At 44.9% G+C, this 20,986-nt stretch overlaps 2 protein-coding genes across 2 annotated transcripts in view; both read left to right on the forward strand.

Annotated features, from left to right (window-relative positions):
* LOC309808843 (forkhead-associated domain-containing protein 1-like) overlaps positions 1 to 20,986 on the forward strand; it is a gene marked incomplete at its 5' end in the record, with an annotated part of 203,913 nt that overhangs the window by 140,331 nt on the left and 42,596 nt on the right. The window lies entirely within an intron of this gene.
* Positions 1 to 20,986, forward strand: part of LOC309808030 (forkhead-associated domain-containing protein 1-like) — a gene marked incomplete at its 5' end in the record, with an annotated part of 92,027 nt that overhangs the window by 41,391 nt on the left and 29,650 nt on the right. The window contains 3 exons of the mRNA XM_082628042.1: positions 2,948 to 3,057; positions 6,156 to 6,392; positions 18,537 to 18,660. Coding sequence (XP_082484168.1) covers positions 2,948 to 3,057; positions 6,156 to 6,392; positions 18,537 to 18,660 — 471 coding nt within the window. The remainder of the gene's footprint in view (positions 1 to 2,947; positions 3,058 to 6,155; positions 6,393 to 18,536; positions 18,661 to 20,986) is intronic.

Below are 20,986 nucleotides of genomic sequence, written 5' to 3' on the forward strand. Positions count from 1 at the left end.
ACATCTTCCCACTTCAATACATTGACTACATAGTGGTTAAAAGCATAGGCTCTGAATCCAACAAACTTAGGTTCATCCCTTGACTCTACCACTTACCAGCTGTGTGTCCTTGAGCAGGTGACTTGCCGTCTCTGTGCCTCATATCTCTCACGTATAAAATGGAGATGGGAATAATAATGCCTATCTCACTGGGTTGTTATGAAGACGAAATCGTATCCTGCGTGTAAGTGCTGAGCACAGCGCCAGGTGCATAGCGAACATTCAGTAAATATTAAAATATTTAATATTTTAATATTTTAATTTTAATATTTTAATAATTTTAATATTTAAATTTTAAATATTAAAATTTAAAAATTAAGTTATTACCTAACCATGATTGTTATTTAACTTTTATTTACAACTTACAATGTCTGAAAGACACAGTTAAGGTGCACACATACTGCCCCTGCTGCAGACTGGTGATTATTGGAGCGCACCAGGACAGCTGGGGGTTGTTAAAATATTAAAGTAACTTCCCTGCCCTTTGGCCAACAGCTCATGCCCGAAAATTCTTAAACTGACTGCGTCCCCATATCCGCCTTCCCACCGCCCCAGCCCTCCCGACCCTCCCTGGGGCTTCTCCCCACTGGGACCTCCGAAGGATCCGGCAGCTAGAGTTAAGCCGGTTTGGTCATACATGGCCCTTAGGTTCTTTCTGATAAATAACAGTAGCCGGTAAAGAAGTTTGGGGCAGGTGAGGGGTAACTGCTCCAGCACCTCCCTGCCTGGGTGTAAGGAAAGCGAGTCTCAGAGCAAATTCTAGCCCCACAAAGACTTTCGGTAAACACACCTTCCCTAATAAAGGGACCCCGTCGATCAGCCTGTTCTGTAAGTTTTATGAAGTCCCCCCTCCGGCCATCATCTTGCGGGGAAGGGTCCCTCAAGACAGCCACGACAGGGTTGCAGAGGCAGCCAGAGTCACCCCTAGAGATGGCATCAGATGCCAGAACTCTAAGCTGAGACTGGACAGGGGCCCATTTAGGGTCAGACCCCGTGGCCCTCCCTGGGGACACAGGCCAGGCAGTACCTTCCTCCAGTGGGAGCCGATTCCTTGAGGAATCTGAAAACAGATGAAATCTTCCTCCTGAAAACTCAGTTTCCAAATTGAGATACACAATCAGTGTAAAATAAACCCCAGATTTCAAAGGCTTCATGCCTCGAAGAAAAAGAATATAAAATATCTCCATATTTTTTGTCGATTACGTGTTGAAATGATGTTTTTTTAATGTATTGGGTTAAATCAAATTGATCATTAAAAAATTCATCTCTCCTTTTCACCTTTTTAATGCGACTACTAGAAAATTGAAAATTGCATTCTGTAGCTCCCTTTATTTCTCTATCAGGCACTGCTGCTATAGTCAGTTAGGACTTAGCTGCTCAGGATCCAAGAGAGTCAGATGGGGGCAGTGAGCTTCAAATAAAAGTTTTCTAATCATGGACCTAGCTGGGGAGGTGGAGGGAGAGAAAATGGGCAGCTGCTGAAGTTCCAGGCCCTTCTGTTCCTCGTGCCCCAGGAAACACTGTGGCCAGGGCTGCTCATTCAACACGCAAGGCTGTGCATTCTCCGGGCACCACAGGCCATCAGCTATGTCCACTAGAGGTTCTGGGGTCCACAAAGAGGTTTGAGACCTGGCTGGGGGGCAGGAATCTTTGATTCTAAAATGCATAAATAAAAAAGGCAGAAGCAAAATGAATAAATGATGAATGTCCACAAACATGATAGTGCGTGCTTCATTCATCATTAATGTTAATACTCATTAAAGTTTCATCACCACTGAAAACAATTTGTTCAGCTTCTCACTTCACAGGAAGATAAGAATGTGCAGTGACTGTCCAGAAACCATAGTCACTTGGAAATTTAAAATACGCTGCTTGGGCCCAAGTGGTTTCACAAGTAGAATTATAGAAATCTTTACAAACGTTTCTACACCAAGAAAATGGTTTCTACACCATTCAGTGTTGATGTGAGTGAATTGCGAGATGTCTGATGTGATACAGAGTGGGGCCCCCAAACACAATGCCATATTCCCCGAAAGTCATATAAACAGGCCTTGTAATATTGGGGTAAATAAGAAAAAAATTAGGAAAGCTTAAATGTCTATCAAGTGGATCCTAGTTAAACACGTTTGGCACACTTGGACAATGGACCACAATGCTACCCTTGAAAAGGACCCAGTACAGCTTCAAATACTGACATGGGAAGATGTTTTTCATATTGTTAGCTGAAAAGTAAGCTGGATAAGAATCTCTGACATGTAAATGCATTTTTGTTTTTTGAAAAGATATGACTGCAATAAAAAATATATAGCTAATGTTTAGTGCTAAATGATCTACATGAGGGGTCAGCAAACTTTTCCTGTAAAGAGCCAGATAGTAAATACTTTAGGATTTGTGGGTCACATGGTCTGTGCTGCAACTACTCAGCTCTGCCTTTGTAGCTGGGAAGCAGCCATAAAGAATATGTAAATCAATCACTGTGGCTGTGTTGCAATAAAACTTTATTTACAAAAATAGGCAGAAGGCCAGATTTGGCCGCAGGGCCATAGTTTGCCAACCCCGGCTCTATATCATTATTCTATTTAATCTCCAGATAGCCCTTTATAGCAGAGACTATCAGTGATCCTAAATTATGGATGTGGAAACGAAGGCTTAGAAAGAGCAAATGACTTGCCCAAGGTCATCAGCTCTTATGCGGCATAGAAAAATGTCTGGAAAGAGACACACCACAGTGCATCAGTGCAGTTAATGCTGGGGAAGAGAAATGAGGCAGCTCTTACCCTTTCCTGTCCTCCTGTAATGCTTTCAGTGCATAAGTCTCATGAATGTGAAGGTTAATCTGAAAATATTTTTTAAGACTTTGGGGAAACTCACAGTCTCCTCTGCATTCTCTGTTGATCTTGTGTGTTAGTGTGGACCAACGCGGCGGAACTGTCGGAACAATCAGTGGCCGAGGAAATTCCTGGGGCAGAGCCCTACAGAGAAATTTTTGTGGACCAGGACCTGGCCCAGTATGATAAGGTGAGGGGTCTCGGGGAAGCACAGAGCTACAGCAGCAAGAGGGACCATGGAGAGATTGCCACTGCCTCTTGTTCTCTGTGTCTCAAGGACCGTCCCTTTTTCCTACTTCCAAGAAACCACCTCTTCCTCCCAAGACATTCAGCCAGGTTTGGCCACTGCTCATTTTATCCCAAATAACATCTACAACTACAAGGTACTGAGCACCTACTGTGTGCTGGGCCATGTCCTGTGCACTTGACATTTATTAGCTCGTTAATCTTCACCATCTTCAAAATAGATTTTATCACCCTCACTTTGCAGATGAGGAAACTGAAGCTCAGAGAGGTTCAGTGATGTGTTCACGGCTGCCCAATGCAAGGAGCAGTGTTAGGATTCAAAGCGAGGTCTGGTTAGCTTCTCAGCGGGTACTTCTAACTCCCACACAGTAATCACTTGGTCAACCTTCAGTGATGGGACAGTGACGCAAAAACACGTTCCTAGCAGGAGGAATTGAGCCCTGAAGTCAGGGAGGCCTGGGCCAAGAGACTCGTTAAAGAACCAGAGAGGTTTAAAGCAGGTATGCGAGCAGAACAGGTGGATTCAAGCCATCCTGGGAAGGGCCCAGGTCAATTTCTCCCCACTCAGACACGACTCGAAAGTTACTCTAAAAGAAGCAGTCTATAATATCTCGCTTTCCTTCAGGGCCAGGGCCTGCTCCTGCAGCAATTCTCAGAGTTTGTGAGGAGCAGACCTACCTGGGGTTCTTGTCAGACACGGAAATTCAAACCTTCAGGAGGCAGGGGGTTCCAACCAGGCATCCTGGGACCAGACTCTGAAAAATGTTGCAGAAAGGCGAGAAGCCACACTCAGATTCTGTATTTATCGCTGTGTAACAAGCCATCCCAAAACTTAGCGGCTTCCAACAGCAATTCATTATTCCCCAGAATCTATGGGTTGACCTAGAAGGTTCCTTTGCTCGCGTCCTCTGGCCTCACTCATGCGGCCTCAGTCAGCCGCTGGCTTGGCCAGTTTGGTGGTCGGTCTCCATTGGCCTCCTTCCCACATCTAGGGCCTCAGCCAGGACGCCTGGACTGGTGCGCCCCTTTGTGCATGTGGTTTTTCATCACAGCACGGTGGTCTCGGGGTTCCCAGGGGGCCAGAGCAGAAGCTGCACAGCCTGTAAGAACTTGCCTGGAGATCATGCAGCATCACTTCCACTCCATTCCATTGGTTAAAGCAAGTCACGGGGCCAGCCCAGACTAGAGGGTGGGGAAATAGACTGGATGGCAAAACTGCAAAGTATTTGTTGCCATTTTTCAACCTGCCTCAATTTTAACTCGGAAATATCGTGCAACCACTATAATTTTTTCTATTTATAGAAAATGTTTATAAGCCATTTATCATTTTTTCTATTTATAATAGAAAGAATTCTTTCTCTTTATAAGTCGTTTATACCCTGACTTGCCAGGACTCCTTCAAGTGACAATAAACAAATTAGCTTGAGGGGGAGCATCGATTAGCTCAACTTATTGGAAAATTTAAAGGGCCACTAGCTTCAGGTATGGCTAGATCCAGGAGCTTGAATAATGTCATCAGAACACTTCCCCACTACCAACCTCTCCCCTCTGTTTCCCTCAGAGTCTGGCTTTCTACATAAGGCTGGCTTTGTGTGTCAGAAAAGACAAACTCAGGCAAACAAGCCTACATATTTAAAGTTTATGATCCAAAAGAAGGCAAGATCCTCTCCCTCTGTAATCGATGTGTGAAATCTCTGATTGACCAGCTTGGGCCACATGCACATGGGGAGGCGGGACAAGAAGGAGCAGGGCACATGACTGACAATCCTACCCAGACCCCATGGAAGGAGGAATGCTCCCTCCAGAAGGGCAAGGGGACCCTCACCAGGAAAGCAGAACCCACAGCTGTCCACTGCCCTCTGCAAACTTCTTATATTCCAGCACTGGCACGGGGCCTGGCACTTAGTTGCTGCCCGATGAATGTTTGTTGCATGAAAAATGAATAAGCACCTGGCTGATCATAACAGGGTGAAACAGGGGAAACTGCCCAGGAGTAGGGAATATGTCTGATGCTCTCTCTTGAAGTTTTGCCACCAACTTTCACAAGGACCCAAAGGAAGGCCCCTGGCAGCAGCTGGCAATGTCAGACAGGCTTTCTCATGAGCGAGACCCTGTCCTGCCCCAGGTCACGGAGCTAGCAGGTCGTGAGGCTGACTGGACGGCTCTCCTGGGAATGAGCTGGCCCAGAAATTGCCCGTTTACCTCCTCCCGTGACTGCTTTGGAAAAGGCCTCTGGGGAATTTTTTCTTCTTCTTCTTCTTCTTCAGTTTTTCTGACATTTTATTGATAACGTCTGGTGAGAAGTTTGGGGGAATTTTTTTTTCCTTTTTTGGAAAACCTAACCAATTCTTTGGCTGCAGAGCTTTTTCACTGGAGAGATGGAGGACAGGGTTAATTATACCTGTGGGTACAGTCTACCAGCAATTTTGTTTTTCCAGCCGAAAGTTTACATGAGCCCATGCAAATAAATCACTATTCCTGTCTCATTTACTTTCCTGATTGAGTTACCTGGAAAAAATTCATACATGAATAGCCAAAAGAGGCAGGAAATATTAGAAGAGAGGAAAGGGAAAACAAACAGTTAAGAATGTTTTAAGTTAAAACAAATAACCCTCATTATAGGCAGAAAGTGGTCATACAGAATGTTGTTTTCCTAAGTACCTTTCCTAGGTCCCCAGTGTGCTAGGCTCTATATTATAAATGAAATCATTCTAAGTAAACTTTCTAGCAACAAATGTTCCCAAGTGGGATGGTTGTTCTTAATATGAAAGTCTAATTCTCGGGGAAAGGAAAGTTTCCGTACCTGTGAGGTACAGACATCCATTACAGGAGTCTATATACAATTACCTCATTTTAACCCAATTCTTGTCTCTATGAGATTTTCGAAGTGACAGAGATAGCCTTGAAAGTCTGCTTTTTCCCTCCCTGCCTGCCCTCACCTTCCCAAAGAATGATACCATATTTTTCCTGTCTTTCTTTAAATGGGCTCAGCCTTACATCCAGACCCACACCTAGTAAATTTCCCATCTGTCCTCCACCCAGGATGAAATAATTCTGCTGCTGGGAAAAGAAGTCAGCCGTCTCTCCGATTTTGAACTTGAATCTAAATACAAAGACACCGTGATAGCAAGCCTGCAGAACCAAGTGGCCAACCTGAGGCAGAAGCTGTTGGAAACAGCCACCTCCAGGCAGAAGGAGAGGGTGATCCCGCCCAAGTTTCAGGTTCTGCATGAAGAGGACGATGCCCAACAGAGAGAGATCCAGAGCTTGAAAAACCAGGTAGGGCTCAGAGACAAGTGGGTCGGGGCCTTGGGGTCACAACACAGGGTGACAGCTCTCAGGTAGAGCCTGGGGGGAGCCACCCGGGTAGTTAGAAATGGGCAGTGAGCACAGCATGGTGAAGAGTGCAGATCCAGGGAGTGGAGGGTTGGCAAGTTTCTAGCCTTGTAAGAACAATATTAGATTTGATTAAGTGCCTACCATGTTCAGGCCCCGGTGCAGGTGCTTTGGGTGCATTAGCTTATTTATTTATTTATTTACTTATTTAATGTATTTATTTATGGCTGCATTGGGTCTTCGTTGCTGTGCACGGGCTTTCTCTAGTTGCAGTGAGTAGGGGCTACTCTTCACTGCGGTGCGTGGGCTTCTCATTTCAGTGGCTTCTCTTGCTGCAGAGCATGGGCTCTAGGCACGTGGGCTTCGGTAGTTGCAGCATGAGGGCTTCAGTAGCTGTGGCTCGCGGACTCTAGAGTGCAGGCTCAGTAGTTGTGGCCCACGGGCATAGTTTCTCCACAGCATGTGGGATCTTCCTGGACCAGGGCTCGAACTCGTGTCCCCTGCATTGGCAGGCAGATTCTTAACCACTGCACCATGAGGGAAGTCCCCTCATTAGCTATTTAAACCTCAGTCTTCTGGCAGATGCCATTCTACAGATGAGGAGACTGAGGCACGCTCAGAGATGCCCAGGAGCTTGTTACAGCTTGCACAGCAAGTGAGAGGCAGTGATGTGATTTGGGCTCAGCTCTGCCACCTTGTACACCTCATGCTTTCACACCCACTTTGCATTTCCACCCAACTCCTGTCGCTTCAGTGACCACTTCTCACACCCACCCGGACCCAGCCAGAAAGAGCTGGAGATGGGGAGAAGGAACCCCACAGTGTTCCAAACACTGAGGCCTTTATCAAACCCTGAAGGCAGCTGCTGGTTCATTTATAGGGAATTTCACCAAAAATTCTCCACCCAGAATGTTTGGATTTACCAGTCAACTTCCTTCCTCCTGAAACTAAATCCAAAAAAAAAAAAAAAAAAAAATTTTAAGTTTTAAAGAACTACTTTAAAATTGGCCACTGATCTTGTTCATAAATTATATCTCAACAAAGTTGATAAAAAAGCAATTGGTCATTGATGAATTTTGGCCTCAGTGCATAATTCTGCTTAAAACCGTAGTCAGATTTGGTTCAACATGGCGGAGTAGAAGGACATGTTCTCACTCCCTCTTTCGAGAACACTGGAATCACAACTAACTGCTGAACAATCATCGACAGGAAGACACTGGAGCTCACCAAAAAGATACCCCACATGCAAAGACAAAGGAGAAGGCGCAAAGAGACAGTAGGAGGGGCGCAATCCCCATAAAATCAAATCCCATAACTGCTGGGTGGGTGACTCACAAACTGGAGAACACTTATACCACAGAAGTCCACCCACTGGAGTGAAGGTTCTGAGCTCAACATCGGGCTTCCCAACCTGGGGGTCTGGCAATGGGAGGAGGAATTCCTAGAGACTCAGACTTTGAAGGCTAGTGGGATTTGATTGCAGGACTTTGGCAGGACTGGGGGAAAGAGAGATTCCACTCTTGGAGGGCACACACAAAGTAGTGTGTGCATTGGGACGCAGGGGAAGGAGCAGTGACCCCCATAGGAGACTGAACCAGACCTACCTGCTAGTGTTGGAGGGTCTCCTGCAGAGGCGGGGGGCAGCTGTGGCTCACCAAGGGACAAGGACACTGGCAGCAGAAGTTCTGGGAAGTATTCCTTGGCATGAGCCCTCCCAGAGTATGCCATTAACCCCACCAAAGAGCCTGGGTAGGCTCCAGTGTTGGGTCACCTCAGGCCAAACAACTAACAGGGAGGGAAACCAACCCACCCATCAGCAGACAAGCAGATTAAAGTTTTACTGAGCTCTGCCCACCATTGCAAGAGCCAGCTCTACCCAGCACCAGTCCCTCCCATCAGGAAACTTCCACAAGCCTCTTAGATAGCCTCATCCACCAGAGGGCAGACAGCAGCAGCAAGAAGAACTACAATCCTGCAGCCTGTGGAACAAAAACCATATCTACAGAAAGACAGCGAAGATGAAAAGGCAGAGGGCTATGTAACAGATGAAGGAACAAGATAAAACCCCAGAAAAACAACTAAATGAAATGGAGAGAGGCAATATTCCAGAAAAAGAATTCAGAATAATGATAGTGAAGATGATCCTGGACCTCAGAAAAAGAATGGAGGCAAAGATCCAGAAGATGCAAGAAACGTTTAACAAAGATCTAGAAGAATTCAAGAACAAACAAACAGAGATGAAGAATACAATAACTGAAAAAAAAATACACTAGAAGGAATCAATAGAATAACTGGGGCAAAAGAACAGATAAGTGACCTGGAATACAGAATGGTGGAATTCACTGCTGCGGAACAGAATAAAGATAAAAGAATGAAAAGAAATGAAGACAGCTTAAGAGACCTCGGGGACAACATTAAACACAACAACGTTCACATTATACGGGTCCCAGAAGGAGAAGAGAGAGAGAAAGGACCCGAGAAGATATTGAAGAGATTATAGTCAAAAACTTCCCTAACATCGGAAAGGAAATAGCCACCCAAGTCCAGGAAGCACAGAGAGTCCCATACAGGAGAAACCCAAGGAGAAACACACCGAGACACATAGTAATCAACTTGGCAAAAATTAAAGAAAAATTATTGACAGCAGCAAGGGAAAAATGACAAATAACATTCAAGGGAACTCCCAGAAGGTTACCAGCTGATTTCTCAGCAGAAAGTCTACAAGCCAGAAGGGAGTGGCATGATATACTTAAAGTGATGAAAGGGAAGAACGTACAACCAAGATTACTCTACCCAGCAAGGATCTCATTCAGATTCGATGGAGAAATCAAAAGCTTGACAGACAAGCAAAAGATAAGAGAATTGAGCACCACCAAACCAGCTCTACAACAAATGTTAAAGGAACTTCTGTAAGTGGGAAACACAAGAGAAGAAAAGGACCTACAAAAACAAACCCAAAACAATTAAGAAAATGGTCATAGGAACATACATATCGATAATTACCTTAAACGTGAATGGATTAAATGCTCCAACCAAAAGACACAGGGTTGCTGAATGGATACAAAAACAAGACCCATATATATGCTGTCTCCAGGCGACCCACTTCAGACCTAGGGACACATACAGACTGAAAGTGAGGGGATGGAAAAAGATATTCCATGCAAATGGAAATCAAAGAAAGCTGGAGTAGCATTACTCATATCAGATAATATACACTTTAAAATAAAGAATGTTACAAGAGACAAGGAAGGACACTACGTAATGATCAAGGGATCAATCCAAGAAGAAGATGTAACAATTATAAATATATATGCACCCAGCATAGCAGCACCTCAATACATAAGGCAACTGCTAACAGCTCTAAAAGAGGAAATCAACAGTAACACAATAATAGTGGGGGACTTGAACACCTCACTTACACCAATGGACAGATCATCCAAAGAGAAAATTAATAAGGAAACACAAGCTTTAAATGACACAATAGACCAGATAGATTTAATTGATATTTGTAGGACATTCTGTCCAAAAACAGCGGATTGCACTTTCTTCTCAAGTGCGCATGGAACATTTTCCAGGATAGATCACGTCTTGGGTCAAAAATCAAGCCTCAGGAAATTTAAGAAAATTAAAATCATATCAAGCATCTTTTCTGACCACAACGCTATGAGATTAGAAATGAATTACAGGGAAAAACCTGTAAAAAACACAAACACACGGAGGCTAAACAGTACGTTACTAAATAACCAAGACATCACTGAAGAAATCAAAGAGGAAATCAAAAAATACCTTGAGACAAATGACAATGAAAACACGACGATCCAAAACCTATGGGATGCAGCAAAAGCATCCCATAGATTTAGAGGGAAGTTTATAGCTATAGAAGCCCACCTCAAGAAACAAGCAAAATCTCAAATAAACAATCTAACGTTACACCTAAAGGAACTAGAGAAAGAAGAACAAACAAAACCCAAAGTGAGCAGAAGGCAAGAAATCATAAAGATCAGAGCAGAGATAAATGAAATAGAAACAAAGAAACCAATAGCAAAGATCAATAAAAGTAAAAGCTGGTTCTTTGAGAAGTTAAACAAAATTGATAAACCATTAGCCAGACTCATCAAGAAAAAGAGGGAGAGGACTCAAATCAATAAAATTAGAAAGGAAAAAGAAGTTACAACAGACACCGCAGAAATACAAAGCATCCTAAGAGACAACTACAAGCAACTCTATGCCAATAAAATGGACAACCTAGAAGACATGAACAAATTCTTAGAAAGTTATAACCTTTCAAGACTGAACCAGGAAGAAATAGAAAATATGAACAGACCAATCACAAGTAATGGAATTGAAACTGTGATTAAAAATCTTCCAACAAACAGAAGTCCAGGACCAGAAGGCTTCACAGGTGAATTCTATCAAACATTTAGAGACGAGCTAACACCCATCCTTCTCAAACTCTTCCAAAAAATTGCAGAGGAAGGAACACTCCCAAACTCATTCTCTGAGGCCACCATCACCCTGATACCAAAACCAGACAAAGATACTACAAAAAAAGAAAATTACAGACCAATATGACTGATGAATATAGATGCAAAAATCTTCAACAAAATACTAGCAAACAGAATCCAACAACACATTAAAAGGATCATACACCATGATCAAGTGGGATTTATCCCAGAGAGGCAAGGATTCTTCAATATATGCAAATCAATCAATGTGATACACGATATTAACAAATTGAAAAAGAAAAACCATATGATCATCTCAATGGATGCAGAAAACACTTTTGACAAAATTCAACACTGATTTATGATAAAAACTCTCCAGAAAGTGGGCATAGAGGGAACCTACTTCACCATAGTAAAGGCCATATATGACAAAGCCACAGCAAACATCATTCTCAATGGTGAAAAACTGAAAGCATTTCCTCTAAGATCAGGAACAAGACAAGGATGTCCACTCTCACTACTATTCTTCAACATAGTTTTGGAAGTCCTAGCCAGAGCAATCAGTGAAAAAAAAGCAATAAAAGGAATCCAAATTGAAAAAGAAGAAGTAAAACTGTCACTGTTTGCAGATGACGGGATACTATACAGAGAGAATCCTAAAGATGCCACCAGAAATCTACTAGAGCTAATCAATGAACTTGGTAAAGTTGCAGGACACAAAATGAATGCACAGAAATCTCTTGCATTCCTATACACTAATGATGGAAAATCTGAAAGAGAAATTAAGGAAACACTCCCATGTACCACTGCAACCAAAAAATACAATAGCTAGGAATAAACCTACCTAGGGAGACAAAGACCTGTATGCAGAAAACTGTAAGACACTGATGAAAGAAATTAAAGATGATAGCAACAGATGGAGAGATATACCACGTTCTTGGATTGGAAGAATCAATATTGTGAAAATGGCTATACTACCCAAAGCAATCTACAGATTCAATGCAATCCCTATCAAATTACCAATGGCATTTTTTACAGAACTGGAACAAAAAAGCTTAAAATTTGTGTGGAGACACAAAAGACCCCGAATAGCCAAATCAGTCTTGAGGGGAAAAAACGGAGATGGAGGAATCAGACTCCCTAAATTCAGCCTATACTACAAAGCCACAGTAATCAAGACAATATGGTACTGGCACAAAAACAGAAATATAGGTCAATGGAACTGGATAGAAAGCCCAGAGATAAACCCACGCACCTATGGTCAACTAATCTATGACAAAGGAGGCAAGGATATACAGTGGAGAAAAGACAGTCTCTTCAATAAGTGGTGATGGGAAAACTGGACAGCTACATGTAAAAGAATGAAATTAGAACACTCCCTAATGCCATACACAAAAATAAACTCAAAATGGATTAGAGACCTAAATGTAAGACCAGACACTATAAAATTCTTAGAGGAAAACATAGGAAGAACACTCTTCGACATAAATCACAGCAAGATATTTTTTGATCCACTTCCTAGAGTAATGGAAATAAATACAAAAATAAACAAATGGGACCTAATGAAACTTCAAAGCTTTTGCACAGCAAAGGAAACCATAAACAGGATGAAAAGACAACCCTCAGACTGGGGGAAAATATTTGCAAAGGAAGCAACTGACAAATGATTAATATCCAAAATATATATAATATTGAGCTCATGCAGCTCAATATTAAAAAAACAAACAACCCAATCCAAAAATGTGCAGAATACCTAAATAGACGTTTCTCCAAAGAAGATATACCGCTGGCCAAGAAGCACATGAAAAGCTGCTCAACATCATTAATTATTAGAGAAATGCAAATCAAAACTACAATGAGGTATCACCTCACACCAGTTAGAATGGGCATCATCAGAAAATCTACAAACAACAAATGCTGGGGATGGTGTGGAGAAAAGGGGACCGTCTTGCACTATTGGTGGGAATGTAAATTGATACAGCCACTATGGAGAACAGTATGGAGGTTCCTTAAAAAACTAAAAATAGAATTACCATAGGACCCAGCAATCCCACTACTGGGCATATACCCAGAGAAAACCATAATTCAAAAAGCCACATGCACCCCAATGTTCATTGCAGTACTATTTACAATAGCCAGATCATGGAAGCAACCTAAATGCCCATCAACAGACGAATGGTTAAAGAGGAAATGGTACATAGGTACAATGGAATATTACTCAGCCATAAAAAGGAACAAAATTGGGTTATTTGTAGAGACGTGGATGCATCTAGAGACTGCCATACAGAGTGAAGTAAGTCAGAAAGAGAAGAACAAATATCATATATTAACACATATATTTGGAACCTAGAAAAATGGTAAAGATGAACCAGTTTGCAGAGCAGAAATGGAGACACACATGTAGAGAACAAACGTATGGACACCAAGGGGGGAAAGCGGCAGGGGGTGGGGATGGTGGTATGATGAATTGAGAGATTGGGATTTACATGTATACACTGATGTGTATAAAATGGGTGACTAATAAGAAAAGTATAAATAAATAAATAAACATTTAAAAAAAAGAGAGAGAGAAAAAAAAAAAACCGTAGTCAGTGCTTGGGGGCCTTTGTTCTCTTGTGCTCTGTTTACTGTCTTTCCCTTCTGTAACCGATTCTAGGTACACAGTTTCAGTCCTAGAAATGGTGCTCTAGAAAGGACACAGATTGTGTATGGTGAACCTAGGAGATTCTAGCAGGAAACTGTAAGCTCCATGAAGGCAAAGGTTGGGCCCAGTAACCTTCTAGAACTCTGTTAGGACTGTGGCTGTTTGTTTGTTCTTTATTCATCCATCCATCCATCCGTCCATTAATCCAAATAAATATTTTGGGGGGCCTATCCTGTGCCATGCCCTCTTCCAGGCTCTGAGAATTCAGCAGAGAACAAGACAGACATGATCCTTCCCCCTGTTATGCTCTAGTGAGGGAGACAGAATAAACAAGTCAACAAATACATGCTCTAATATTTAAATGAACTAATGACTCTCCTTCAAACCTGGTTTTCAAAAAACAATGAAAGTAACAGGTCCTATAGGAATTATTAGTGCAAACAGCTACCTTGACATGTAGCTGACACATTAATGAGCATCTTTTTCTTGAACTGAACACAATTTTGCTGAAATATTCCTTTCAGTTATTCTCCCATTTCAGAGGTTTCCTGAGAAAATGACATGTCTTTTTCAGGTACATGTACGAGGCTGAATTATTCCCACATACCTTTTTTTTTTTTTTGGCCGTACCACACACCTTGCAGGATCTTAGTTCCCTGACCAGGGATCAAACCCAGGCCTCCAGCAGTGGAAGCACAGAGTCCTAACCACTGGACTGCCAGGGAATTCCCCACATACCTTTTTTTAAATAATTGAAATATATTTGACATAGAATATTATATAATTTCCACATATCTTTGAATATCAGCCGGTCCCAATTTGAGTTTTATTTAAAGTGGCTGCCGATATCTGGGGGAAAAAATGTTTTTGTACAAAGAAATTATCTAGAAATAATTACACTGATGCATCATGCTGTTGCCGCCCCTACCACTGGAGCTTCACTTATAACTGAAGAAGAATATTCTATAGCAAGGCATATATGAACCAGAGGCTCCATTGGTTTGAACTCAAATCGAGTTTCATCCACTGACATTTTAGTTTCTTAACTATTCTACTGCCTGCAGAGCATTCCTCCAGAAGTATAAGCCACATGGCAGGTTGATTTATGGTTCTGATTACTTTATGTGTTTTCCCTGGTCCCCGAAGGTGTGTGCATAATGATTTGCTCTCAGAGATCTTCGATCCGCTACAATATCACTAGAAAATTCTTACCTCCATGTGCTCTTATACGCCTGTGCTAATTAGAAGCCAAATTATCATCCTGAAACAATCACTCCTCCTAGCACTCTTAACTTTCTTATGATTCAGTGCCCATTTTATTACACAGCTTAACAGACATTAAACATCTTGGAATTTATGCCATTACAAACAATATGGATATTTACTTTGATAGTAAAAGTATCAAAGAGGTTTGAAGACTCTTTGGAGTTTTCCAGCAATCCGAAATCCTAAAACTCTGACACTCAGATTGAAATATTTTCAATCTGTCAAAACCACTGGAGTCTTAGAGGGGAACATATGTTTTCCCTTCTGGAAGTTTGTCTCTGTGTGTTCTATCTCTGGTATCATGCAAATAAAAGCATTAAGCTGAGAAGAGCTTACAAACACTTTCAGTGTTCCAAGGACCTTTTATGGAAAAGTTGTAGTTCCCCCCAACAGAGAAAAGTAAGATGTGAAAGAATTTTTTCACTCAAAGTTTCCAAAGCACAAACATGCAAAAGTATAGCCTTGGGGAGAGTGGGGGTCAGAGTGACCTGTGTCCCCGCAACTTGTAGCATAGACCCCCCCCCAATAATGTCTCAGGTGCCCCAGGGAAAAAGTAAGTGTAACTGCCCCAAATGTCCTAGACTCTGAACCATGATGGTGCATGAAACGAGTCAGAAAACTTGTGAGACCTTGACATATCTGTTAATTCTACCAGAGTAATAATGACAAGATTTCCAAGGACACAAACCAAGACCAAAGGCTGTGACCGCCATCTGGTGGCCATATCAGCACGCCTGAACTCCATTACCTGGGCATGCCCACCACCTCCACCCAATCTTTTTTTTTTTTTTTTTTTAGTGTGATGCCGGCAACCTGGTCTGATTGTAAACAGGGAAATTCCTGTATTTCTTCTTTTGGAGGGATTATTTTTATTTAAGATACTGAGTCTCTATTTACTCTTATAACAGTTATTTTTAATTTAATGCACGTTTTTAAGTTTAAAAAGGGAGCTGCTTCTACGAAAAATGCTAAGAAATTATAGTGGGGCTAGCCAAGAGACATGGGAAAAATAGTGAAAGTGGTATATGAATGACTGAAGTTTAGGAACTCTCTTCGGGTGGGGTTGCCAGATAAAGTAAGGACACCCAGTTAAATTTGAATTTTAGAATTTCGTTTTAGTGTGTGTCCCAAATATTGCATGGGACATATTTGCACTAAAATATTATTCGTTATCTGAAATCCTATTTTAAGTGAACATCCTTTTTTCCTCCCCTAAATCTGGCAAACTTACCTTAGGAGAACAAAGAAATTGCACCCAGAACTTCCCTGGTGGTACAGTGGTTAGGAATCCGCCTGCCAGTGCAGGGGACACGGGCTCGAGCCCTGGTCCGGGAAGATCCCACATGCCGCGGAGCATCTAAGCCCGTGCGCCACAACTACTGAGTCCCTCGTGCCACAACTACTGAAGCCCGTGCGCCTACAGCCCATGCTCTGCAACAAGAGAAGGCGCTGCAATAAGCCTGTGCACCGCAACAAAGACCCAACGCAGCCAAAAATAAATAAATTTATTTTTAAATAAAGAAAAGAAATTGCACCCTTCTCCTTGTCACTTCCATTTTGATCTATCAAAACAAGCTAGTGGGGCTTCCCTTGTGGTGCAGTGGTTGAGAGTCCGCTTGCCGATGCAGGGGACGCAGGTTCGTGCCCCGGTTCAGGAAGTTCCCACATGCCGCAGAGTGGCTGGGCCCATGGGCCATGGCCGCTGAGCCTGTGCGTGCGGAGCCTGTGCCCCACAACGGGAGAGGCCACAACAGTGAGAGGCCCGCGTACAGCAAAAAAAAAAAAAAAGAAAAGCAAAACAAGCTAGCTCTTGTCCTGTCTACGGATTGCGTGGCATTTATGCCCCAGTAAACGGGTCCCTGTGTTAGTACTGAGGCCTGACATCTGAAAAATCACAGGGCAAAGGCCCACAGTGCACCTTGAGGTGGGAAAGTCCTGGCCACTCAGAACAAGCAGTCTGGCCACATCAGACCGAGAGGGAGGCGGTTCTGGGCCCAGCTCTCTTTCCCAGCCTCTCGGGTACCTGCTCTGTGGAGGCTGAGGCCTGGCAGCTACTTTCGGGCCCTTACCAACGTTGCATTTGATGGAGAGCCTTCCGCACCCCACGTGTAGACCTAGACCCCTAGAGAGGGACCGGCCCTTGAAGGGGCTCTGATCCATGGATTTAGAGGGTGCTCACAGCAGCCATAGATAGAGCCAGCTTGTGGTGCTCCCACCCACGATTCCTGTATTTCCTCTTTTTTTTTTTTTTTTTTTTTTTTTTTTGTGGTACGCATGCCTCTCACTGTTGTGGTCTCTCCCAGTGCGGAGCACAGGCTCCGGACGCGCAGGCTCAGGGGCCATGGCTACGGGCCCAGCCGCTCCGCGGCATGTGGGATCTTCCCAGACCAGGACACGAACACGTGTCCCCTGCATCAGCAGGCAGACTCTCAACCACTGCACCACCAAGGAAGCCCTTGTATTTCCTCTTAATAACAACCACACTGGCGTTTAAGTGAGCCTGGCAAGGCTTACAAATGCACACATAAAGATTACCAACTACCTTCCCCAGAGACGCACGAGGGAAGCTGAAGCTAAAACACCCCGTGAGGGCTTACCTGGTGGCGCAGTGGTTGAGAGTCCGCCTGCCGATGCAGGGGACACGGGTTCGTGCTCCGGTCCGGGAAGATCCCACATGCCACGGAGCGGCTGGGCCCGTGAGCCATGGCCGCTGAGCCTGCGCGTCCGGAGCCTGTGCTCCACAAAGGGAGAGGCCACAACAGTGAGAGGCACGCGTGCCGCAAAAAAAAAAAAAAAAAAAAAAAGAAAACAAATAAAACACCCCGTGGTAGGTAGAGGAGAGGACCGTCACAGCTCATCCCCCTGTGCCGTGTGCCAGGCATGATCTGAGCACTTGTACACATGTTAACTTATTAAAATACTTCTCACAATCCTATCAGGTTGGGACTACCATCACCCCGCATACAGACTGAACAAAAGGAAACAGAATATGGTGTCCTCCTTGTGTTCCCAAAGCCCGTTAACTGGCAGAGACAGGACTTGAAGGCCACAGTCCGGCTCCCGAGTCCATGCCTTGCTTTACAGCCTCCAACTTCTCACGCTCATTCCTAGAGCCACCTGGGAAGGAGGAACCAGGCAACTAAAGACTGGGTTTGAATCAGACTCCAAGTCTGACCAGCCGCGTGATCCCGAGCAGGGGGCCTCGCCTCTCTGAGTCTCAACCTGGCTCCCTTGCAAAATGGGCACATTAATGGGAACGTCAGCCTTCAGCAACGCTGTGACGAGTATCAGTGTAGCATGTGTGAACGGGCTCTGTAAACTCTGGGGTGTCCTGTGAGGTATAAACTACCCTCTATTCTCATTAGAGGGAATTCATTTCATAACCTGCTCCCGGCTCTTGAACTTTGCTGTGCATCCAGTCAGTGCTGGATCATCTGTAACCAACAGCTGGTCTATTTATGGCTGAAAATCCACAGGTCATAGGAAGACAGCAGCACTGGAGCCCCTGGGTGGCCACAAAGATAAGGTCCGTGTCTCGAGGACCGATGACATGGTGGTCACTGAAGGAACAGGCCCCCTCCTGCCCCTTCCATTAGTGACAACGGAAAACCTTGGTTTCCCCAACACCCCGATCCAAGATCAGCCCGACTCTTTGCCCAACGTTGGAAAAGTACCGGCGTGTCCTGCAGGCCTGGCTGGCCCCCTCTGACGGTGTGTTGCCTCCTTCCACAGATCAGTGCCCTACAGCAAGGCTACAACCAGGTGCTGAGCCAGACCCTGTCTGAGAGAAACTTAGAAATCACCTCCCTGAAGCACGAGGCTGAGAACTTAAGGAGGGAGGCCGCCATCACGTCAGGTGAGACCCTTGTGCATTCAGGCCCCAGAGCTTCTGCCCTCCCCCTGCAGACATCACCAGTCAACCAGCGCACCTGTGCCCGTGACCTGGGTGCAGCCTCAGGGATCACCCGTGTCGGTGCATTAGAGTTCTCCCTCAGTGGAGGTTTCTTGCCACCCAGTTCCGAGGGCAGGGCCTGGTAAATATTTGAGAGAATGGTATCTCTTGGCTACAAGGTTTCCTGAGCACTGGCCCCACCAGGGAGAACACAGGTCGCCTTGTGGCTTGGGTGGTTCCACAAAGCAGCCTGAGTGCAAACTAGAGCGTGGACAAACTGGGGTCACTCCTTTAAGGCACCCATGGTCTCACCCATTTCAGCCGAGTGCACCTGGGCCCAAGGGAAACCATTTTCTAATTTGATCAGAGGTGGTTCCCTGATAAAGGGCTTGGGTTGGGAGAGGGGCAGCCAACGCACAGCTGTGGCTGAGCTTTGATTCCCTGGATTCCTTCATTGCTTCAACATGTTTCTTGAGCTCCTACTAGGTGTCAGGCCCCGTTCCAGGCTCCGGGGAGGGAGAGCCAAGCAAGACAGTCAGATTCCTGTACTCACAGATTTGGGAGGGGTTGACAGACAATAAAAGTAAAGGGATGAATAAACAAGCCCACTTCAGAGAGCAGTGGTGCTGGGGAGAAAATAAACTGTGTGTCGTGGTGGCCAGCGCTTCAAGGGGGGAGGCCAAGGGGGACCAGCTTAGTGGGTGTGCAACCATGGAACTCAGGTGGGACTTGAACCCGTCGGCTGGGACTTGAACCCACTCAGAACCCACTATCTTTTAATCGAGATCACGCATCTGGTCTCGGGACTTAATAAAGCTCAGGTTCTTTATGTCTCATCGCAGAAAGAATTCAGTGAGAGACAAAGTAAGAAGTGGATTTCTTTAGAGAGAAACACACTCCACAGACAGAGTGTGGGCCATCTCAGAAGGCTAGAGACCCCCAAATATGGGGCAGTTAGTTTTTATGGGCTGGGTAATTTTATAGGCTAATGAGTGGGAGGATTGGGACAACTCTAATATTTTGGGGAAGGGGCGGGGATTTCCAGGAATTGGGCCACCACCCACTTTTTTTTTTTTTTTTCCTGTACGCGGGCCTCTCACAGTTGTGGCCTCTCCCATTGCGGAGCACAGGCTCTGGACGTGCAGGCTCAGTGGCCATGGCTCACTGGCCCAGCCGCTCCACGGCATGTGGGATCTTCCCGGACCGGGGCACGAACGCGTGTCCCCTGCATCGGCAGGCGGACTCTCAACCACCGCGCCACCAGGGAAGCCCCACCACCCACTTTTTGACCTTTATGGTCAGCCTCGGAACAGTCCTGGTGCTGGTGCGTGTGTCATTTTGCTCATGTATTACAATGAGCCTGTAATGAGGCTCAAGTTCCCCTGGAAGCCGAATCTTACGCCCCCTTGGACCTAGCTGATTCTAACCACTTTATGTTGTATCCTCCAAGGCTATGTCCTTCTTTTAGAGAGGATCTGTTTCAGGTGGGCAAGGACAAGCCAAGGGCAAGCGAGCCTGCGTGGAGTGAACAGGGGATTGTGGGGCTGGGCAGGGTCGGGGGGGTCTGGGTTTTTATTCCAAGGGTGTTGGGAATCCAGTGGAGGTTTTTAAGCAGAAACTGACATGTGTAGAGACCTGAAGAGGATGGGGCCACTCACAGACGAGGGGAGAGAGAGAAGCAGGTGACAGGGAGGAGGCAGTGAGCCTCGCAGGGGCACATCACTCTGAAAGCAGCCAGTGCGTAGCAGGAAACATGCCCACAGCTGTAGAAGCCAGGCATAGCATTGAGTCGCACGTGAATCCCCATCTCTGTATGAATCTGTGCTTTTCTTCTGCCTCACTCTTCAACTTAATCACACCCACACCCACCCCCTGCTGCCCCCAGGTCTCTGCTTATGCTCCTCCCTCACTTGGGATGTCCTCAGATATTTTCTGAGCACCTCCCCCAGGCTAGGTGCTGTTCTGGGCACCAGGAATGGAAGGATGAACTCGCTGGTCCTCACCTTCCTCCCGTATGTCGGCCAGTGAAACCTCATCCAAGCATCAAGCCTGTCTCAGATCCCACCTTCTCCGATCAGGGAGTCGGACAGGCCTGGGTTGGGATAACGCTTGAGATGGGCTGGACCCACTCAAAGTGTGGCAAGCCCCAGAGGGATTTCCAAGTAACTGAACTGTGTCCTGGAGGCAAAGCTCATTTTTAAAATGAAATTCTGGAGCATTTTGTGCTTTATTTCATAGACATTCTTGATTGATACCTACCACTAAAACTGGGCCTGATGTTCTTTCAAGA

Source organism: Mesoplodon mirus (genome assembly GCF_964341445.2).
Source record: "Mesoplodon mirus genome assembly, chromosome: 7".
Taxonomy (NCBI): Eukaryota; Metazoa; Chordata; class Mammalia; order Artiodactyla; family Ziphiidae; genus Mesoplodon; species Mesoplodon mirus.